General features: G+C 45.2%; 1 protein-coding gene across 1 annotated transcript in view; it reads left to right on the top strand.

The window, feature by feature from the left end:
- The window catches only part of LOC138673411 (dehydrogenase/reductase SDR family member 4-like), a 60,471-nt gene extending 37,849 nt beyond the window's left edge, over nt 1-22,622 (top strand). Inside the window, exon 9 of the mRNA XM_069761799.1 lies at nt 22,217-22,622. Coding sequence (XP_069617900.1) covers nt 22,217-22,331 — 115 coding nt within the window. The 3' untranslated portion in view covers nt 22,332-22,622. The remainder of the gene's footprint in view (nt 1-22,216) is intronic.
- Nucleotides 22,623-22,850: the final 228 nt, after the last annotated feature.

The raw sequence follows: 22,850 nt of genomic DNA, 5'->3' as shown, positions 1-22,850 counted from the left end.
AAAAGTTTTTATCGTATAAAAGCGCCAAAACATAAAAAAATGATATAAATGAGGTATCGCTGTAATCGTACTGACCCGAAGAATAAAACTGCTTTATCCATTTTACCAAATGCAGAACGGTATAAACGCCTCCCCCAAAAGAAATTCATGAATAGCTGGTTTTTGGTCATTCTGCCTCACAAAAATTGGAATAAAAAGCGATCAAAAATTGTCACGTGCCCGTAAATGTTACCAATAAAAACGTCAACTCGTCCCGCAAAAAACAAGACCTCACATGACTCTGTGGACCAAAATATGGAAAAATTATAGCTCTCAAAATGTGGTAACGCAAAAAACTATTTTTTGCAATAAAAAGCGTCTTTCAGTGTGTGACGGCTGCCAATCATACAACTCCGCTAAAAAACCCGCTATAAAAGTAAATCAAACCCCCCTTCATCACCCCCTTAGTTAGGGAAAAATTAACAAATTTTAAAAAATGTATTTATTTCCATTTTCCCGTTAGGGCTAGGGTTAGGGTTGGGGCTAGGGTTAAGGCTACAGTTAGGGTTGGGGCTAAAGTTAGGGTTGGGGCTAAAGTTAGGGTTAGGGTTGGGGATAAAGTTAGGGTTGGGGCTAAAGTTAGGGTTGGTGCTAAAGTTAGGGTTGGGGCTAAAGTTAGGGTTGGGGCTAAAGTTAGGGTTAGGGTTGGGGATAAAGTCAGGGTTAAAAGATTTTTTATTTTCACGGCTCTGCGTTATAAACTGTAGTGAAACACTTGGGGGTTCAAAGCTCTCTCAACACACCTAGAAGAGTTCCTTAGGGGGTCTACTTTCCAAAATGGTGTCACTTGTGGGGGGTTTCAATGTTTAGGCACATCAGTGGCTCTCTAAATGCAACATGGCGTCCCATCTCAATTCCAGTTAATTTTGCATTGAAAAGTCAAATGGCGCTCCTTCCCTTCCGAGCTCTGCCATGCGCCCAAATAGTGGTTTACCCCCACATATCAGCGTACTCAGGACAAATTGTACAACAACTTTTGGGATCCAGTTTCTTCTCTTACCCTTGGGAAAATAAAAAATTGGGGGAGAAAAGATCATTTTTGTGAAAAAATATGATTTTTTATTTTTACGGCTCTGTATTATAAACTTCTGTGAAGCCCTTGGTGGGTCAAAGTGCTCACCACACATCTAGATAAGTTCCTTAGGGGGTCTACTTTCCAAAATGGTGTCACTTGTGGGGGGTTTCAATGTTTAGGCACATCAGGGGCTCTCCAAAAGCAACATGGCGTCCCATCTCAATTCCAGTCAATTTTGCATTGAAAATCAAATGGCGCTCCTACGCTTCCGAGCTCTGCCATGCGCCCAAACAGTGGTTTACCCCCACATGTGGGGTATCGGCGTACTCAGGACAAATTGTACAACAACCTTTGGGGTCCATTTTCTCCTGTTACCCTTGGTAAAATAAAACAAATTGGAGCTGAAGTAAATTTTTTGTGAAATAAAGTTAAATGTTCATTTTTATTTAAACATTCTAAAAATTCCTGTGAAACACCTGAAGGGTTAATAAACTTCTTAAATGTGGTTTTGAGCACCTTGAGGGGTGCAGTTTTTAGAATGGTGTCACACTTGGTTTATTTTTTATCATGTAGACCCCTCAAAATGACTTCAAAAGAGATGTGGTCCCTAAAAAAAAAATGGTGTTGTAAAAATGAGAAATTGCTGGTCAACTTTTAACCCTTATAACTCCCTAACAAAAAAAAATTTTGGTTCCAAAATTGTGCTGATGTAGAGTAGACATATGGGAAATGTTACCTATTAAGTATTTTGTGTGACATATCTCTGTGATTTAATTGCATAAAAATTCAAAGTTGAAAAATTTCTAAATTTTCACCAAATTTCCGTTTTTTTCATAAATAAACGCAGGTAACATCAAAGAAATTTTACCACTATCATGAAGTAAAATATGTCACGAGAAAAAAATGTCAGAATCACCAGGATCCGTTGAAGCGTGCCAGAGTTATAACCTCATAAAGGGACAGTGGTCAGAATTGTAAAAATTGGCCTGGTCATTAACGTGCAAACCACCCTTGAGGTAAAGGGGTTAATATTTAGTAGATCCTCCTTTTGCAAAAATAACAGCCTGTAGTCGCTTCCTGTAGCTTTTAATGAGTTCCTGGATCCTGGATGACCATTCCTCTTTACAAAACAATTCCAGTTCAGTTAAGTTTGATGGTCGCCGAGCATGGACAGCCCTCTTCAAATGATCCCACAGATGTTCAATTATATTCAGGTCTGGGGACTGGGATGGCCATTCCATAACAGTGTAATTGTTCCTCTGCATGAATGCCTGAGTAGATTTGGAGCGGTGTTTTGGATCATTGTCTTACTGAAAGATCCATCCCCTGCGTAACTTCAACTTTGTCACTGATTCATGAACATTATTGTCAAGAATCTGCTGATACTGAGAGGAATCCATGCGTCCCTCAACTTTAACAAGATTCCCGGTGCCGGCATTGGCCACACAGCCCCAAAGCATGATGGAACCTCCACCAAAGGTAGCAAGTATTTTTCTTGGAATGCTGTGTTTTTTGGCTGCCATGCATAACGCCTTTTTGTATGACCAAACAACTCAATCTTGGTTTCATCAGTCCACAGGACCTTCTTCTAAAAAGAAATTGGCTTCTCCAAATGTGCTTTTGCATACCTCAGCTGACTCGGTTTGTGGTGTGCTTGCAAAAACGGCTTCTTTCGCATCACTCTCCCATACAGCTTCTCCTTGTGCAAAGTGCGTTGTATAGTTGACCGATGCACAGTGACACCATCTGCAGCAAGTTGATGCTGCAGCTCTCTGGAAGTGGTCTGAGGATTGTTCTTGACTGATCTCACCACTCTTCTTCTCTGCCTTTCTGATGTTTTTCTTGGCCTGCCACTTCTGGCCTTAACAAGAACTGTACCTGTGTTCTTCCATTTCCTTACTATGTTCCTCACAGTGGAAATTGACAGGTTAAATCTCTGAGACAGCTTTTTGTATCCTTCCCCTGAACAACTATGTTGAATAATCTTTGTTTTCAGATCATTAGACAGTTGTTTTGAGGAGCCCATGATGCCACTCTTCAGAGGAGATTCAAACAGGAGAACAACTTGCAAGTGGCCACTTTAAGAAGCTTTTCTCATGATTGCATACACCTGGCTGTGAAGTTCAAAGCTCAATGAGGTTAGAAAGCCAAAAAAAAGTGCTTTAGTAAGTCAGTAAAAAGTAGTTAGGAGTATTTAAAACAAGAAAATGATAAGGGTGCCCATACTTATGCACCTGTCAAATTTTGTTATGCAGATTGCACATTTTCTGTTACTACAATAAACCTCATTTCAAGGTAGAAACATTACTGTGTCCAACAGTTATTAGATACAAGAAACTGAAATAGCTGTTGCAAAAAAAAAAATTTTTATAAAACATTAAGCTTAAGATTAATAGGGGTGCCCAAACTTTTTCATATAACTGTATGCTCCCTGCACACGCTGAAATAAATGCTTATAAAAGGTGCCCCGTCATACCGTGAAATCGTCCCGTGGGCGGGTCTTTTCCCCCTAAGCAGACGCAGCACAACTGTCACTCCAGGCCTGGCGCGCCGGGCGCCGCTTCCTCTTGCTTCAGTAGCTTCCCCGGCGCCTGCGCTGTAAGTTCGAAGGGCAGCGCAAATGCGCATGCCTGGAAAAAAATACTTACAGCGCAGGCATCGGGGACGTTAATGAAGCAAGAGGAGCCGGCGCACAGGCCTGAAGTGACGGCTGTGCTGCGTCTGATTAGGGGGGAAAGACCTGCCCCCGGAACGATTTCACGGTATGAGGGGGCACATTTTATAAGCGTTTATTTTAGCGTGTGCAGGGAGCATAACTAAAAGAGCCACCTTGTTAGAATACAGCATTAGTGCTGCACAAGGTGGCTCTTTTAAGTTACAAATGCCTGAGTGGGGTGACAGGCTCACTTTAAGTTATACAATTAAAATAAAATAATTATGACGAATATATAAATATTGAGCAGAATTTATTTCAACCTATTGTTTCCACCCTTCCCATCATTCATGGTTTCTTATGTGGCCCCTCAGAAAAATTAAGTGCCCACCAATTGGCCTATCCTGTAGGTCAGGGCTAGCCAATTTATTTTCCTAAAGAGCCACATGAGAGACTGTGATTGTTGCACATGGCTGAACAAATGGGCCAAGCTAAATTCTGCTAATTTACTCTTCATTAGTACTTAATATTAATTTTATCGCTTAATTTTGAGAAGAATTAACCCCTAACTGACTGAGCCAATTTTGACCTCAACACCAATCCCATCACCATCACCCAACTTTCCTGATCCTTCTCACCCTGTATCCTTCTGCTGTACCTGGTATGTATCGCTGGCTGCTATTATTGTTTTTTTTTTTTTTCCCCTGCATGTTTTCTCACCTTAATTCCTTGATGCCAACACACAGTTGGCTTTATCTTTCCATTTGGATCTATTTCCCCTTGCATTTTCCCTTCTGACTTCTAATTAATCCACTCCTGTTTCTGTGACCAGTCTCCCTGCTGCCCCTCCCTCCTGATCACACCTGGCCTATTTCATGTGCATTTAGCTTGCTATAAATTCACAGATACAGGTCTGTCGGACCATGGTCTGTCTCTATAAGGATGGCTCTAAAAGGATAACGTCAGAAATATGCCAGAAAGGATGGCTCTAAAAGAGTGGTGCTCACAGCAATCTGGCATCAACAACCATAGAAGAACCATCAAGGTTGTCATGCCAACGCTGCTCTCATTTCCGGCCTGATGGCCGGAAGTGGTAGTTTAATGCCGCTGTCAGCGTTTGACAACGTTTAACTAGTTAATAGCGGCAGGTGAATCGCGTTTCCACCCGCCGCTATTGCGGGCACATGTCAGCTATTCAAAACAGCTGACATGTCCCAGCTTTGATGCGGGCTCACCGCCGAAGCCCGCATCAAAGCGGGGGTTCTGACCTCGGACATACTATCCCGTCCGAGGTTAAAAAGCGGTTAAAAATTTCAATAAAAATTTAATACAGAAAAGGTTTTGCCTGGACACACGGCAGGGCTCTGAAGGGCCCTTGAGGTACCAAACCAGCAGAAACCCCCACAAGTGACCCCATTTTGGAAACTAGACCCATCAAGGAATTCTTCTAGGAAGGTGTTGAGCATGATGCACCCATAAGTGCTTCACAAAACTTTTTAAAATGTGAAAATGAAAATTACGTTTTTTCCTCTAAAACTTTGTTTTAGCCCCAAATTTCTAATTTTCACAATGGATCACAGGAGAAAACGGACTCCATAACTTGTTTCACAATTTTTCCCGAACATGATGCTACCCCGTTTGTGGTCCAAAACTGCTGTTTGGGCACCTTGCAGGGCTCGGAAAGGAAAGAGCGCTATTTGATTTTTGGAGTGTAAATATGTCTGGCATTGATTGTGAATGCCATATCGCATTTGCAGAGCCCCTCAAATGAAAAAACAGAAACCCCACACAAGTGACCCCATTTCAGAAACTAGACCCCTCAAGGAATTCATCTAGGGGTGTACTGAGCATTTTTAATCTAAAAGTGATTTGCAACACTTTATAACATTTAGATATAAATTTACATTCTTTCCACTAAAATACTGTTTTAGCATTAAATTTAATATTTCCACAAGGGGTTATAAGAGAAAATGGACCCCATAATTTGTTATGCAATTTCTCCTGAACACAGTGATACCCCATATGTGATCAAAAACTAATGTTTGTGCACATGGCAAAACTTGATAAGCAAAGAACCATATTTAATTTCTGGAACACAAATTTGGACACAGTGTTGCATTTGCAGAGCCCCCAAGTTGCCAAAAAAGGAGAAACACCAAAAGTGACCCCATTTGGTTAACTAAACCACATAAGAAAGTTATGTAGGAGTTTGGTGAGCATTTCAACCCACAAACTACATTATAAAATTTTATAAGATTGGGCCATGAAAACGAAAAACATAGGGGTTTTCGCAAAAATTTTACTTTAGCCTCAAAGTTTTAATTCACACAAGGGGTAATAGGAGAAAATGCACAAGATCATTTGTTATGCAATTTTTACCGAACATGGCAGTACACTACTAATGTTTATAACATTGGGACTTGGAAATATAAGAATTTAATGGGAAAAATGAATTTTTTTGTATTTGCAGCAAATTTTTCACTTACACAAGGGTTAATAGGTGAAACTGGACCCCAAAATTTACTGCACAATTTCTCCTAAATGTGGTGATAACGTATGTGTAGTCAGAAACTACTGTTTGGCCACATGTCAGGGCTGAGAATGAAGAAACACTATTTGGCTTTTGGAGCACAGATTTTGCTAGAATAGTTTGTAGATGAAATTTGCAGAGCCTCTAAGGTGCCATAACAGCATTACAAAATGCAAAAGTGACCCCATTTGTAGAAACGGCACCTCTCAATGAGTTCATCTGTGGCTGTAGTGACTATTTTGTAACATCCACGCTGTGCTTTTTATTCTGTAGAATTGAAAATATGCCAGTTTAGTGCCCAAACATTGTGCCCAGCGTGAGCTTCGGCAACACGCACCCCAGAAATGAAGTGCGCTCTCCCCGCTTCAATAATTGCAAACATGTGGCCGCTTCCTGCAGTTTAGGCACATTGGGGTTCGGAAGGAGGGGAGAATTTGGATTTGGAGTCCAGATTTCATTGGATTTTCATTTGAGGGAGTGGGAGCCATGTCGCTTTTTTAGAGTCCTTGTTCTATCAGTAACATGGCAACCTCCTATTTCTCTAGTGACAGAAGAAGGACCTGAGTGGGTCTGGTTTTTTCAAGATAAGTTATTGTTTTTATTGGTAATATTTTGAGGTAGATAAGACTTTTCTGATCGCTTTCAGTATAATGCAGAATCACATTCATGCACATTCTGCACTTACGTTGGAGTTCTGTGTAAATCTCACAAAAATGTGATTAATAATAATTTTTTTTTTTATATAGCGCTAACATATTCCGCAGCGCTTTACAGTTTTGCACACATTATCATCACTGTTCCCCGATGGGGCTCACAATCTAGAATCCCTCTCAGTATTGTCTTTGGAATGTGGGAGGAAACCGGAGTACCCGGAGGAAACCCACGCAAACACGGAGAGAACATACAAACTCTTTGCAGATGTTGTCCTGGGTGGGATTAGAACCCAGGACCCCAGCGCTGCAAGGCTGCTGTGCTATCCACTGAGCCACCGTGCTGCTCATTCAAACAAAACTCTCGACGGAACCACTCACTATAATGAGGTAGATCAAGTCACTTTGGGCTCCATTTGGCATATGTTCTGTTGATATCCATCTTTTTAGGCATGCACAGAACAGTGATCAACCACACTTGTGGTCTAAAATGACACCTAAAATGAAGGGACGTTGCTGGAACAGAGACCAGATAGCGTTGAAAGTGACTCCATCGGCCTGATAAGTCAGTGGTTCCATTGGAGCATTTGTCTGAATCGAAATTTTGGGGATTTACATGGCAACCTCAACGTAAGTGCTCAGCGGAGAGCACAGAACAAATGTGAGCTGAGCCTTATTTTGAGTTTTGCGAGAGTAGAATGAACAAATAGACAGCAGTACTTGAGTAGTTTTATGTTTTGCTTTTATCACAAAGGCTGTGTTTTAGTGGCAAAATGGCTTTGTGATTGTGTTTTTTTTTTTTTTTACTTTTTCACTGAGTACCTCTATGGGACTTGTATATTTTTTAATTTGATCATTGGTCACGTACATTGCAGTACCTGTGTACTGCAGTCCGGGACCTGTCAGTATCTCACTGGAGGCTGATGTGACCCTTTGACAGCGGTATTTAAGTGGTTAATCGTCCTCGATTGGTTCCAAAACCGGTCTGGACCGATGTTGCAGGGTGTCAACTGTTGTATACTGCTATCGCCCATGGGAATTTCGCCTACAGGAGGGTGCTATTAACTTTTTACTGATCGCCATTTTAAAATGACGATGAGGATATAAGGTCGATTTCGAATGTATAACTTCTGAATGGATGTTCTTGGAGCCTCCTTAAATGGAACCTGTGATTTGACTCAAAGCATGAATCAAAGACTGGATGCATGATTACAGCCAGGTACATTTTTCTCAAAAACACTTCTCGGCATTAGAAGATCTCAAAGAGAAATATATCTGCCTGCAACTGTGCAGCCAGGCTCTGATTGATTGAACACCGTGAATCATGTGATAGGTTCCCTTTCTTGTAGTTATGGGTTCCATTCAGCAGGCACAGTAAAAGCTAATCACGTTTTATTTTGACCAGTTAATATATCGTTAAAGCAGTTTAACTATGCAATGTAATAAAATAAAACACAATCATAACTCCTTAAATAGAACCTGTCAGCAGGATTGTGCACAGTAACCTACAGACAGTGTCAGGTCGGCGCCGTTATACTCATTAAAATGATACCTTGGTTGATGAAATCCATCTTGTGGTTGTTGTTGTTGTTTAATCTTTTTCTGACATTGGGCGTACATGTACGCCGATGTCGGACTCCCTCCCATTGATGTGGGCTCCAGCGCTGAGCCAACATCTTTTCCGGCACATGTCAGCTATGTTGAACAGCTGACATGTGCCTCTAACAGCCGCTGGTAGAATCGCGATCAATTTCACCCGCGGCAAACGCCAGAAATCCCGCCCATCGGTGACCCTGTCACGTGATTGCGAGTCACAGATAGGCCGGCATGACAACCAGAGGTCTCCAGCAGACCTCTATGGTTGTCACTGCTGGATTTCTATTAGTGCCGCCCAGTAGGCGCTCATATCAAGTGAGCAATTCTGCCACATACAGATGATCTGATCATTGCCTGTATGTAGCAGAGCCACGGATTATGGCAGCTTCTAAAGACTAGAGCATGCCAAAAGTAAAAAAAAAAAAAAAATTCAAAAATATTAAGTTCAAATTATTAATATTATTTATTATTATAGTGCTATTTATTCAATGGCGCTTTACATGTGAAAAGGGGTGTACATAATAAAAACTAGTAAAGTAATCTTAAACCATACAAGTCACTACTGGTACAGGAGGAGAGAGGGCCCTGCCCGCGTGGGCTCACAATCTACAAAGGATGGGTGAGGATACAGAAGGTAAGGATAGAGCTGGTCGTGCAGTGGTTTGGTCGATCGGTGGTTACTGCAGGTTGTAGGCTTGCCGGAAGAGGTGGGTCTTCAGGTTTTTTTTGAAGGTTTCGATGGTAGGCGAGAGTCTGATATGTTGTGGTAGAGAGTTACAGAGTAGGGGTGATACGCGAGAGAAATCTTGTATGCGATTGTGGGAAGAGGAGATAAGAGGGGAATAGAGAAGGAGATCTTGTGAGGATCGGAGGTTGCGTGTAGGTAAGTACCGGGAGACGAGGTCACAGATGTATGGAGGACACCGGTTGTGGATGGCTTTGTATCCCCCTTTCGACCCATTAAAAATACAACAATAAAAATAAATCAAACATACACATATTTGGTATCACTGCGTTCAGAATCGCCCGATCTATGAATATAAAAAAAGAATTAACCCGATCGCTAAATGGTGTAACAAAAAAAAGTCAAAACGTCAGAATTAGGATTTTTTGGTAGCATTAAAATGCAATAACGGGTGATCAAAAGATCGTATCTGCACCAAAATGGTATCATTAAAAATGTCAGCTTGTCACGTAAAAATAAGCCCTCACCCAACCAGAGATCACAAAAAATGGAGACGCTACAGGTAACGGAAAATGGCGCTTTTTTTTTTACAAATTTTGGAATTTTTTTCACCACTTACCGTATATACTCGAGTATAAGCCGAGATTTTCAGCCCATTTTTTTGGGCTGAAAGTCCCCCTCTCGGCTTATACTCGAGTCATATACCCGGGAGTCGGCAGGTGAGGGGCAGCGGGGGCTGTGTAGTTATACTTACCTGCTGCGGCGCGGTCCCTGCAGTCCCTGGCTTCTCCGGCTCTGCAGATTCTTCCTGTACTGAGTGGTCACATGGCACCGCTCATTACAGAAATGAATATGCGGCTCCACCTCCCATAGGGGTGGAGCCGCATAGTCATTGCTGTAAATGAGCGGTAACTGTGACCGCTCAATACAGGAAGAAGATGCTGCGCCGGGGAAGCCAGGGACTGCAGGGACCGCGCCGGGAGCAGGTAAGTATACGGGGAGTGCAGCACTGCGTGATATTTACCTGCTCCTCGCTCTGGTGCGGATCCGTCTGCAGCGTCTCTTGGCTGTGGCGCTCAGGTTGGAGGGCGCGGTGACGTAGTCAGTGCGCGCCCTCTGCTGAGCGTCAGTGCTGGAGACGGGGACGCACGAGGAGCAGGTAAATATTGAAAGCACCGGTGTCCTGAGCGAAGAGAGGGGAGTATGTGTTTTTTATTTTATTTTTTTATTGCAGCAGCAGCAGCATTATATATGGCACAGCTTTATAAGGAGCTTCTATAGGGCCATAATCAACGGTGCAGAGCAATATATATGGGGCACAGCTTTCTATGGAGCATCCATGGGGCAATAATGATCGGTGCAGAGCATTCTATATGGGGCACAGCTTTCTATGGAGCATCTATGGGGCCATAATCAATGGTGCAGAGCATTCTATATGACACAGCTTTATATGGAGCATCTATGGGGCCATAATGAACGGTGCAGAGCATTAAATGTGGCACAGCTCTATATGGAGCATCTATCGGGCCATAATGAACGGTGCAGAGCATTATATGTGGCACAGCTTTATATGGAGCATCTATGGGGCCATAATGAACGGTGCAGAGCATTATATGTGGCACAGCTTTATATGGAGCATCTTATGGGGCAATAATGAACGGTGCAGAGCATTATTTTCCCAGATTTTTGTGGCAAAATTAGGGGGGTCGGCTTATACTCGAGTATATACGGTAAATAAAAACGAACCTAGACATGTTTGGTGTCTATGAACTTGTAAAGACCTAGAGAATCATAATAGCAGGCCAGTTTTAATATTTAGTGAACATGGTAAAAAAAAAAATAACAGAAAACTGTCGGATTGCACTTTTTTTTTGCAATTTCACCGCACTTGGAATTTTTTCCCATTTTCAAGTACACGACATGGTAAAACCATGTTGTTTCAAAAGTACAACTCATCCCGCAAAAAACAAACCCCCACATGGTCATTTTGAACAAAAAATTAAAAAGTTATGACTCTGGGAAGAAAGGGAGCAAAATATGAAAATGAAAAACCAAAAATAGCTCTGGTCATTAAAGAAGTTGTCCACTACTATAAAGTTTTTTTTTTTTTTTCATAAATCTTGCTATTATGTGCCACTGAAAACATCTACTGTGTTTATTTTAGCAATATTAGCTGTTATCATGCTGTAGCAGCACATCTTCAGTGCTGGATTCAGCTCTCATGGGGTTAATCGACTACTTCCTTATTGTGACCTAATACTACAAGTTCCATGATGCTTTGCAATGCCACTAAGCCCGAATCTAGCACACCCCCTCCAAAAACACACCCAAACCCCTCCCTCCTCTCCCTCCTCTCTCTTCAAAAAGATTTGTGGTGTCATTTCTGTCCAACTCCTCTTTTACATTTGTCCAACCCACACTCCATTACACAGAGAGATAGATAGATAGATAGATAGATAGATAGATAGATAGATAGATAGATAATAGATAGAGAGATAGATAGATATGGGATAGATAGATAGATAGATAGATAGATAGATAGATAGATAGATAGATAGATAGATATGGGATAGATAGATAATAGACAGATGATAGATAGATAGATAGATAGATGTGGGATAGATAGATAATAGACAGATGATAGATAGATAGATAGATAGACACAGACAGATAATAGATAGATAGATATGGGATAGAGAGATAATAGATAGATAGATATGGGATAGAGAGATAATAGATAGACACAGACAGATAATAGATAGATAGATATGGGATAGAGAGATGATAGATAGATAGATAGACACAGACAGATAATAGATAGATAGATATGGGATAGAGAGATAATAGATAGATAGATAGATAGACACAGACAGATGGATAGAATTAGATAGATATGGGATAGATGGATACATACAGATATATCTATATATCTATTTCCATAGATATGTCCATATCCATGTTTCTAAACCCCTTCACCCCTGGAGCTTTTTTCGTTAATCGCTCCCCTTCTTTCCAGAGCCATAATGTTTCCGTCAATATGGCCATGTGGGGGCTTATCTTTTGCGGGACAAGTTCTACTTTTGAACGACACCATTGGTTTCACCATGTCGTGTAACAGGAAATGTGAAAAAAATTCAAAGTGCGATGAAATTGCAAAAAAAGTGCAATCCCACACTTGTTTTTTGCTTGCCTTTTTGCTAGGCTCACTAAATGCTAAGGCTGTGTGCACACGTTGCGGATTTGATTGCAGATCCGCAGCGTTTTTTGCCGCACAGAATTGCAGCAAATCCGCATTGTAGTGCACAACCAATGTAAGTCTATGGGAGCCACAGACTTGTTGTGCACATGCTGCGGAAAAGGCCGCACCGAAACGCAGCTTTTTTTTTTCTCCGCAGCATGTCACTTCTTTTGTGCCGAACTGCAGCGTTTCTGCACCCTTAGGCCGGGATCACACACAGCGAGATACGGCCGAGTCTCACAGGTTAAAACCAAGCTCTGGCACCGGCACTCCGGAGCGGAGCGTGCAGCCGCACAGCAATACATGAAGCCGCACGCTCCGCTCCGGAGTGCCGGTGCCAGAGCTTGTATTTAACCTGCGAGACTTGGCCGTATCTCGCTGTAGTGTGACTCCGGCCTCAAACTTTCATTGAGATGTAGAAAATATCTGCAGTTTTGCTGCGGATGTGGGTCCAAGAAACGCTGCAGTTCAGGAGGAGGGAAGTGTGTGGGTGGTGACCAGGGCCGAACTGGCCATCGGGCACTTCTGGCAAATGCCAGAAGGGCCGGTGCCAGTAGTGGGCCGCTGCACTCTTTCCCCCCTACTCCCGCCAGTGCCGCCGCCGCATTCAACTATACCGGCGTCCATGACGCCGGTATAGTTCAATGCAATGATGGAGGAGAGAGCGTCCGCTGACGCTCCCTCTCCCATCATTCCCCGCTCTGCCTCTGACACTGCGGGTGCACGATGACGTCATATCATCGCACACCTGCTGTGTCCCGGGCAGACTGTAGCCGCCGAGACAGGAGCCAGGAGCAGCGCGGGCAAGAGGAAAGGTGAGGAGAGTGTGGAGCCATTATCGGGGGGATGAGATGTGGGTTGTGCTGTGTATACCACTGTGTGGGCTGTGCTGTGTATGTACCACTGTGTGGGCTGTGTATATACCACTGTGTGGGCTGTGCTGTGTATATACCACTGTGTGGGCTGTGCTGTGTATATACCACTGTGTGGGCTGTGCTGTGTATATACCACTGTGTGGGCTGTGCTGTGTATATACCACTGTGTGGGCTGTGCTGTGTATATACCACTGTGTGGGCTGTGCTGTGTATATACCACTGTGTGGGCTGTGCTGTGTATATACCACTGTGTGGGCTGTGCTGTGTATATACCACTGTGTGGGCTGGGCTGTGTATGTACCACTGTGTGGGCTGTGTATATACCACTGTGTGGGCTGTGCTGTGTATATACCACTGTGTGGGCTGTGCTGTGTATATACCACTGTGTGGGCTGTGCTGTGTATATACCACTGTGTGGGCTGTGCTGTGTATATACCACTGTGTGGGGTGTGTGTTGTGTATACTACTACGCGGGCTGTGCTGTATATACTACTACGCGGGCTGTGCTGTATTTACTACTACGCGGGCTGTGCTGTATATACTACGACCCGGACTGTGCTGTATACTACTACACGGGCTGTGCTGTATACTACTACACGGGCTGTGCTGTAAACTACTATTCGGGCTGTGCTGTATATACTACGACCCGCGCTGTGCTGTATACTACTACATGGGCTGTGCTATATACTATGCAATTTGTGCTATATTATATGCGGGCTTTGATATATACTATGAGAGGTATATTATATTCTATGGGGGAGGCCGTGTTATATACTACTAGCTATTGAACCCGTTCTACGCCCAGGTGGCGAGCATTTATATTGGTATATGGTCTCCATCCTGTCATGTGCTGCTCCATCCTGCGCCCCCATCCTGTCATGTGCTGCTCAAATCCTGCACCCCTGTTCTGTCATGTGCTGCTGCCATCCTGCAGCCCCATTCTGACATGTGCTGCTCCCATCCTGCGCCACCGTTCTGTAATTTGCTGCTCCCATGCATATGGCCGGTACACTGCTCCATTATGGTTCATGGCCCCCATAACATGCTCCATAGTATATGCCCCATACACTGCTCCATAAATGTTGATGGCCCCCATAAGATGCTTCATAGTATTATATGCCCCGTATGCTGCTGCGATATATATATATATAAAAAAAAAAAAAAAATAACATACTCACCTATCGTCGCTGGGCACCGAGTGCTGGGGGGCCTGAGCAGGCGGGGACACCGGCGCGCTGTGGGGGTCAGGTGCCGGTATTGCCGCTAGCTCAGGCCCCCGACACTTGCTATATTCACCTGTTCCAGCGCTGCACGCCACTTCTTCCGGTCCTCTGGCTGTGACTGTTCAGTCAGAGGGCAGCGCGCATTAAGCGCGTCATCGCGCCCTCTGAACTGTGAAAATCACAGGCAGAGGACCCGGGAGACAGAGCCGCACGCAGCGCTGGAACGGGGGACAGGTGAATATAGCTTATACTTACCCTCCTGGCGCGTCCCTGCCTCTCCGTTGGAGATCGTGGTGTGCGTTCAGTGTTTACGCATACCTCGATCTCCTGGGAGCGTCACTCTGTGGGGTCCAGACTGCGCCGGCGCTTGCGCAGTCTATAAAGGCTTCGGACAGAGTGACGCTCCCAGTGTTATATTATAGATGTGGCTGTGTTATATACTACTGCGGGGGTATATTCTATTCTATGGGGGAGGCTGTCTTATATACTATGTGGGGTATATTCTATTCTATGTGGGAGGCTGTCTTATATACTATATGCGAGCACATTTGCAGGATCCTTTTTTTTTTTTTGCCGGATCCGTTTTTTCTCAGAGTTGTATTAGCGCCTGATGGCCACACGTTTCATCCGTTTTTTGCTAGATCCGTCGCTGTGCATTTTTTCGACGTACCGAAAAACCGTTTCTCTGTATGTGTTTTCCGTCCGGCGGAAACAGCTTTTTTGACGTATCCTGCCAAAAACGGATGAAACGTGTGGCCATCAGGTGTAATCCGGCGCTAATACAACTCTATGAGAAAAAACGGATCTGGCGTAAAAAAAAGGATTCGGCGAAAATAAACGGATCCGGTGGAAAAAACAGATCTGGTGGAAAAAAAAAAACATCCGGCGGAAAAAAAACATCCCGGTGGAAAAAAATGGATCCTGCAAATGTGCTCGCAGGATGCGTTTCACCCATAGACTTGTATTAGCGACAGATGGCCACAAGTCGCGTCCGTCGTGCTACGGATCAGTCGTGTTTTGGAATACCGTCGGCACGAAAAAACGTTCAAGTGAACGTTTTTTTGGCCGTTGCGGCAGAAACTCCGCCCCCTCCTCCCCGCACTTCAGAATGGGCAGCAGATGCGTTGAAAAACTGCATCCGCTGCCCACTTCGTACACAAATTTCACAACGTGCGTCGGTACGTCGGCCCGACGCATAGCGACGGACCTGTACCGACGCAAGAGTGAAAGAGGCCTTAATGAGCGTTGAATTTTTTAAAAATAAAGAAAAAAACGGCGTGGGCTCCCGTGCAATTCTCTGCGCCAGAGGGGGAAAGCCGACGGCCGGGGGCCAATATTTGTAGCCTGCTATGAATATCAGCCCGCAGCTGTCTGCGTAGCCTTTACTGGCTATTAAAATAGGAGGACCCCCCCAAAAAAATGATGTGGGGTCCCCCTATATTTTATAGCCAGAAAGGCTACGCAGACAGCTGCGGGCTTATATTCATAGCCTAGAGAGGGGCCATGGATATTGGGCCCCCCCCCGGCTACAAATACCAGTCCGCAGCCATCCCAGAAATGGCGCATCTGTAAGATGCGCCAATTCCGGCACTTAGCCCCTCTCTTCCCACTCCCGAGTAGCGGTGGGATATGGGGTAATAAGGGGTTAATGTCACCTTGCTATTGTAAGGTGACATGAAGCCGGGTTAATAACGGAGAGGCGTCAATAAGACGCCTATCCATTACTAATCCAGTAGTAAGAAAGGGTTAATAAAACACACACATTTGGAAAAAAATATTTTAATATTCTTCATTTAACCATACTTACCATACTTCTGCGCCTGCAAAAAAAAGTAAAATAATAAACCGTATACTACCTGTCCGACGCAGTCCAATTAATAACGAGTGTCCCACGACGATCTCCCCTATAGAACAGTGACATCGGGTGATGTCACTGCTCTATAGGACCCTCAGTGACACACTGACAGGAGACAATGGCTCCTGCAGTGCATCACTGAGGTTACTCTAGTTCACTGGTCTCACTTTATGGCAATTGCTGCGTGGGAAAATGTCTCACCCAGCAATGCCAATAGTGAGACTAGGGACTATTTTCTCACAGGGGCGTAGGAATACCTTGTGAGGAATACATGATGGAAGGATACCTTCCATCATTGTGTTCCTGGAGCCCCTGGAGAGTGGTCGCATCAACTGATGCTCCTGCTCTCCACGGGAGATCGTCGTGGGACACTCGTTTTAATTGGATTTCTGCGGACAGGGAGTATATTGTTTGTTTATTATTTTAATATTTTTTACAGGTGACAATGGCTTCGGGGAACAAAGTGACAAGTGATGGTGAGTATGTACTCTATGTTATATGTACTGTATGTCTGTAGTATGTATGTACTGTATGTCGCATGTCGTCGCATGGTGCATGTCGTTGCATGGTGCATGTCGCATGCCGGCGCATGGTGCATGTAGCATGTCGCATGGTGCATGTCGTCGCATGGTGCATGTCATCGCATGGTGCATGTAGCATGTCGTCGCATGGTACATGTCACATGCCGTCGCATGGCGCATGTTGTTGCATGGTGCATGTCGTCGCATGGTGCATGTCGCATGCCGCTGCATGGTGCATGTTGCACGCCTCTGCATGGTGCATGTCACATGCCGCTGCATGTCGTCGCATGGTGCATGCCAGCGCATGGTGCATGTAGCATGTCGCCGCATGGTGCATGTCACCGCATGGTGCATGTCGCATGCCGTCGCATGGTGCATGACGCATGTCGTCGCATGGTACATGTCGCATGCCGTCGCATGGTGCATGTCGCTGCATGGTGCATGTCGCTGCATGGTGCATGTCGTCGCATGGTGCATGTCGTCGCATGGTGCATGTCGTCGCATGCCGCATGTCGTCGCATGCCGCTGCATGTCGCATGCCGTCGCATGGCGCATGTCGTTGCATGGTACATGTCGCATGCCGTCGCATGGTGCATGTCGCTGCATGGTGCATGTCGCTGCATGGTGCATGTCGTCGCATGGTGCATGTCGTCGCATGGTGCATGTCGTCGCATGGTGCATGTCGTCGCATGGTGCATGTCGTCGCATGGTGCATGTCGCATGCCGCTGCATGGTGCATGTTGCATGCCGTCGCATGGTGCATGTCGCTGCATGGTGCATGTCGCTGCATGGTGCATGTCGCTGCATGGTGCATGTCGTCGCATGGTGCATGTCGTCGCATGGTACATGTCGCATGCCGTCACATGGTGCATGCAGCATGTCGTCGCATGGTGCATGTAGCATGGTGCATGTAGCATGGTGCATGTAGCATGGTGCATGTCATCGCATGGTGCATGTAGCATGTCGTCGCATGGTGCATGTCGTCGCATGTTACATGGTGTGTGTTGTATGTATGTACTGAGTGTTTTTTTTTTTTCATTCAACACATTAGCCGGATGATGGGACTACAACTGACCCATCATTGGCTAATGTGCCAGTCACTGTCAGTGTAGCAGGCAGAGCCCGATGGGACTTGTAGTCCCATCGGACGATGCCTGCACACACATACATACACATATATATACATACACACACACACACCAACAACCCCCCACAGGAGACCCCCGGCGCCGAGCGGCACAGGAGACCCCCGGCGCCGAGCGGCACAGGAGACCCCCGGCGCCGAGCGGCACAGGAGACCCCCGGCGCCGAGCGGCACAGGAGACCCCCGGCGCCGAGCGGCACAGGAGACCCCCGGCGCCGAGCGGCACAGGAGACCCCCGGCGCCGAGCGGCACAGGAGACCCCCGGCGCCGAGCGGCACAGGAGACCCCCGGCGCCGAGCGGCACAGGAGACCCCCGGCGCCGAGCGGCACAGGAGACCCCCGGCGCCGAGCGGCACAGGAGACCCCCGGCGCCGAGCGGCACAGGAGACCCCCGGCGCCGAGCGGCACAGGAGACCCCCGGCGCCGAGCGGCACAGGAGACCCCCGGCGCCGAGCGGCACAGGAGACCCCCGGCGCCGAGCGGCACATGCCGGCACCCCGACCCCAGCGTCAGGCAGCCACGCACTCCCCCCAGCAGAGCCAGCACAGCCCTGCCCGCCCCCACACAGCCCTGTCCTCAGATCCCAGCGTGAGCAGTGAGCACACATAGCCCCGCCCGCCCCCAGCACAGCCCTGCAGGCAGCCCCGCCCCCAGCCCAGTCACTTTTGCTGAGTGACTGCAGACTGTGGGGGCTGGTCACGCCTGCTGCTGACGTCACGTCAATTTTCAGAGCCTGGAAATTGACGTGACGTCGGCGGAAATGAGCGGCGGCTGCAGTCTGGGGGTCATGTGACCCGTACCCAGCTGCAGCCATAGCGCCGCTCACAGGCAAAAACGACAACGCAAGGTATTTACACAATGCAATAGGGGCCCTGGGGGGATACATTGGGGGGTTACATGAAAGTAGTGGACAACCCCTTTAAGGGTTTAATCTTTATTTTCAGTTTTTTTATCGTGCTTCAGGGCGGGCTGTGGGGGGGGTCTTCATGTGGTGCTCTGCTTATATATTCATGGGCTCATGACAGGTCACTTACCCCTCACTGACCTACCCCCTATTTTACACACTGATTATATATATTGAAAGAAAAAATCACCTTCGGCAGGCAGGCGCCCGCAATGCAGCATGATCTCATCTATAATGTGTATTCAATTGTTTTATTTAGTCATATACATTGATTCTGAAAAAAAAAACTTTCTCAAAATTGCGCCGGCTGCGCCTGCCCGTAGCATCTGTCGATGATCTGATAGATGCTACTGTGCAGGTCCCGCCGGTGCTATCTTGATGAAGACAATTTTGTTTTCCCTCTAGCAGAATGGTGTTGGCAGCGCCTGCACATTAGCATCTATTGGATCGCAGATAGATGCTACTGCACAGGTGCAGCCGGTGCCATTTTGAGAAAGATTGTATTTCAGAATCAATGTATATGAATAAATAAAACAATTGAATGCATATTATAGATGCCATCAAGCGCTGTCGTCTATTGAACACTAGTGAATCCGCATGTGATCACTGAACCGTGCAAATTCACCGTGTCCAATATATTGTATGGGTGACATAGACATGATGCGGTCTGAAGATATGTAGTGCATGTCCGTCTCCCCAGGGAAGCCGTGGGCATCTCTGAACGCATAGTGTACATGTGATTTCTTGAAATCCCATCCACTATGCCAGAGGTCCCCAACATTTCTGGCCTTGAGAGCCACAGTCAGGGGTCGCGAGCCACATCCAACCTTGAGAAAGGGTCGTGAGCCACATTCAGCTCCCGCCCCCCTCAAAATAGTGGCAACCAAAGCCCCCATTACAGGCATAATGGTAACCAAAGCTTTTCCACAAAAATCAATCACCGCAAAGCAGTATACAAAGATCCAAGGGTTCCTAGAATACCCCCATTCACTATTCTCCTATAAAGCACTCCCAAGACACTGTCATATCCAGCTTCAAACACCTCGTCTTACAGGTGGTGTCATCTTGTCTCCAGCGTACCATACTTTAAATCATCTCACCCCTAAGACCAGTATTTGTGCATCCAGATCTGCTCTTCTGTGCAGGGCTGCTCACAAAATTCAGATGTGCTCTTCATACCTATTTGCTAGAACTGGACCTAATGCACCAAGCTGACAGACAGCCGCGAGCCACAATTCATGGGTCCGCGAGCCACAGGTTGGGGACCCCTGCACTATGCTGTAACATGTGGACGCTGCGTGTTGGATGCTGCACAAGTACGCAGCGTCCAACCTGCAATATTTACTGATATTTACTGCTGCGTTTAACTGTTCAAGCAAATTCTATGTATGTGATTTTATGAAAACACCTGGCAAAACTGCGCCTAGAGACGCTGTTGATCTGTGGTTTGAGTATTTTTTTCTTCTCCATACGCTTCTATTACCCATATAATAGGCTCCCCGCCTGAAAAAAAACGCATGTAAAAAAAAAAAAAGTAGTTTCCTTATTAAGTGCAGAATCAAAGCTTTTCTGTACTTAAAAAACACTTTAAATTGCTGCTTCAAATTTGCACAAAAATGCCTTAAAGGAGTTGAAAAAAGCGGCAAAAATACAGTAACCAGAAAATATTATTGCGTACTTTTGGTGTGGAAAATCATGAAAAAATCATGAAGATCACAAGCAGCAGAAAAAAAATGCAGCATTTTCGCTACGTGTGAATGCGGCCTTACACACGCAAAAAAGCAAGACCTCATATAGTGAAGCTTGCATATACCATACATGGACCCGGAACAAGGACTTCTCACTGAAGTCCATGTTACTGTTCATGTTCAGCAGCCCGAACACAGCTTGCAAGCTTTTCAGGTGTGGGTACTTCTGGCTCCATCACAAGCATTCAAAGGGAAAATAAACTCCAAGCGAATGTAGCGCTAATCACCTTAGGATTTGTATAATACATCCACTTCCAGTGAAAAAATATTAATAAAAGTTTGTTTATTTTCTCAAAACCAAAAAAGTAAGAAAATATTTTTAAATTTTTTTTAAAGTACAGTACAACGCGTTTCGGCTGCTATTTTTACAGTGCAGCCTTCATCAGGTAACAAAAAAGCAAACAAACATACAAAAGCACTATAAAGTTTTCTTATTTATGAGGGTTCCTAGAAGGGATTAGCCCTTACTTTTTTGGGGGATTTGAGAAAATAAATGAACTTTTATTAATATTGTTTTCACTGTAAGTGGATGCGTTCAAAAAATCCTAAGGTGATTAGCGCCACATTTGCTTGGAGTTGCTTGGACATTTGGCCCTCCCCAGCCTAAAAATAGCAGCCCACAGTTGCCCCAGAAAAGGTGCATCAATTAGACCCTTTAGATGCTCCAATTCTGTCACTTAGCCCGACTCTTCCCGCTTGTCCTGGTGCATTGGCAAGCGGTGTAATAATTTGGAATTGATGTCAACTCTGACATCAAGCCCAGGGGTTAGTAATGGAGAGATGTCTATAAGACCCCCCATTACTAACCCCGTAGCCAAAAGCAATAAGCGCACACACAGAAAACTTCTTTAATTGTAAAACACACTCCCTGACCCTCTTTAACCCATAAAAATAAAAACCCACTCTTTAAAAAATACAATAATCCAAAGGGGTCCACCGTAAATCCATCCCACATTGATCCCCGACTCTGCTACGTACAGATACAGTGCTGAGCGGTGGTATCAGTAATGTGACCGCTCAGCACCGCAGCCGGAACACACCGGCAGTAACGTGTGAATCCGGCTGCTGTGATGAACACCAACGTCAGTCAGGTTATCGCAGTTCATTGGCTACCGTTCTGATAACGAGCTGAACTTTTTTATAAAGTTCTGCCAAACCTGATGGACTCGAACCTCCACAGGTCCACCCGTCCCTAGTTATGGCTGTTACAACTATGAGTGAATGAACAAAAAGTAAATCCATAGGTCCCAACCGTTGCAGATACAGCCCCGGATTTGGGTCTACTCCCGGCTGTTCCGAGTGGTCAGCTGAATGTCACTCTCTGACGCCGCCACCTCCGATGACATCAGGGTAGAAAGAAATGGTACATGGGTGTGGTTTCACGTGTGGCTAGGGGCATGGCCAAAATTGTGCCAGTGCATGTTCTGCATTGCTTGTCCCTCTTTCTAGTCTGTAAAAGTTGGGATGTCGGCATACATTTTTCTACATCGCACTTTATATTTACTGGAGATGCTCATGCTTTTTCTTTTTTTTCCTTCAGAATTGGAGAACCTGAAGATTGTGCTGGAATTGTCTCTTTTCTTTGCTCTCCTGATGCTGAATATATCACTGGGGAAACTGTAGTAGTTTCTGGAGGGGCGCCATCTCGTCTATGAATATCACATGTAAATCTATTCTCTTTTTGGTAATATTTAGCTTTACGTTAAATATTTTTCCAGGATTGTTTTTTTTTTAAGACGTTTTTGTATGTATTATGAATTGAAAACGGTACCATCCTGCAGTCGCTAAAAGGAGGGTGAAACCACGCTCTGCCAGGAAGCCAAGAATTGAAGTCCTAACATGTCAGGCATATATACATATCATATTTGCTCACCAACTCAATCTCTTGTCTTTATTGTCCCTGGTTTGTATAATTTGAATAATAATAATAAAAGTAATAAAATGAATCAATGTGCTTTCTTTTACTTCTGAAAATGCTAAATAACTTTAAAGCAGTTGTCCGGCTTTCTGATGAAAGTTAGCAGCCATTCTAGGTGACTACAGACTTCTGAATCCTGACTGCGTGCATTCCCCTTTATTGCCGGTGAGAGTGGGTGGTCACGTGACTTCAAGTATGTGATTTGCATATTTCCAGACACATTCTGACACATTCCGACTAGACGTGCCTGGCAGCT

This window comes from Ranitomeya imitator, chromosome 1 (genome assembly GCF_032444005.1).
Source record: "Ranitomeya imitator isolate aRanImi1 chromosome 1, aRanImi1.pri, whole genome shotgun sequence".
Classification (NCBI taxonomy): domain Eukaryota; kingdom Metazoa; phylum Chordata; class Amphibia; order Anura; family Dendrobatidae; genus Ranitomeya; species Ranitomeya imitator.
Note: the sequence above shows the minus strand (reverse complement) of the source record. Positions and strands in the feature narration are given on the sequence as shown.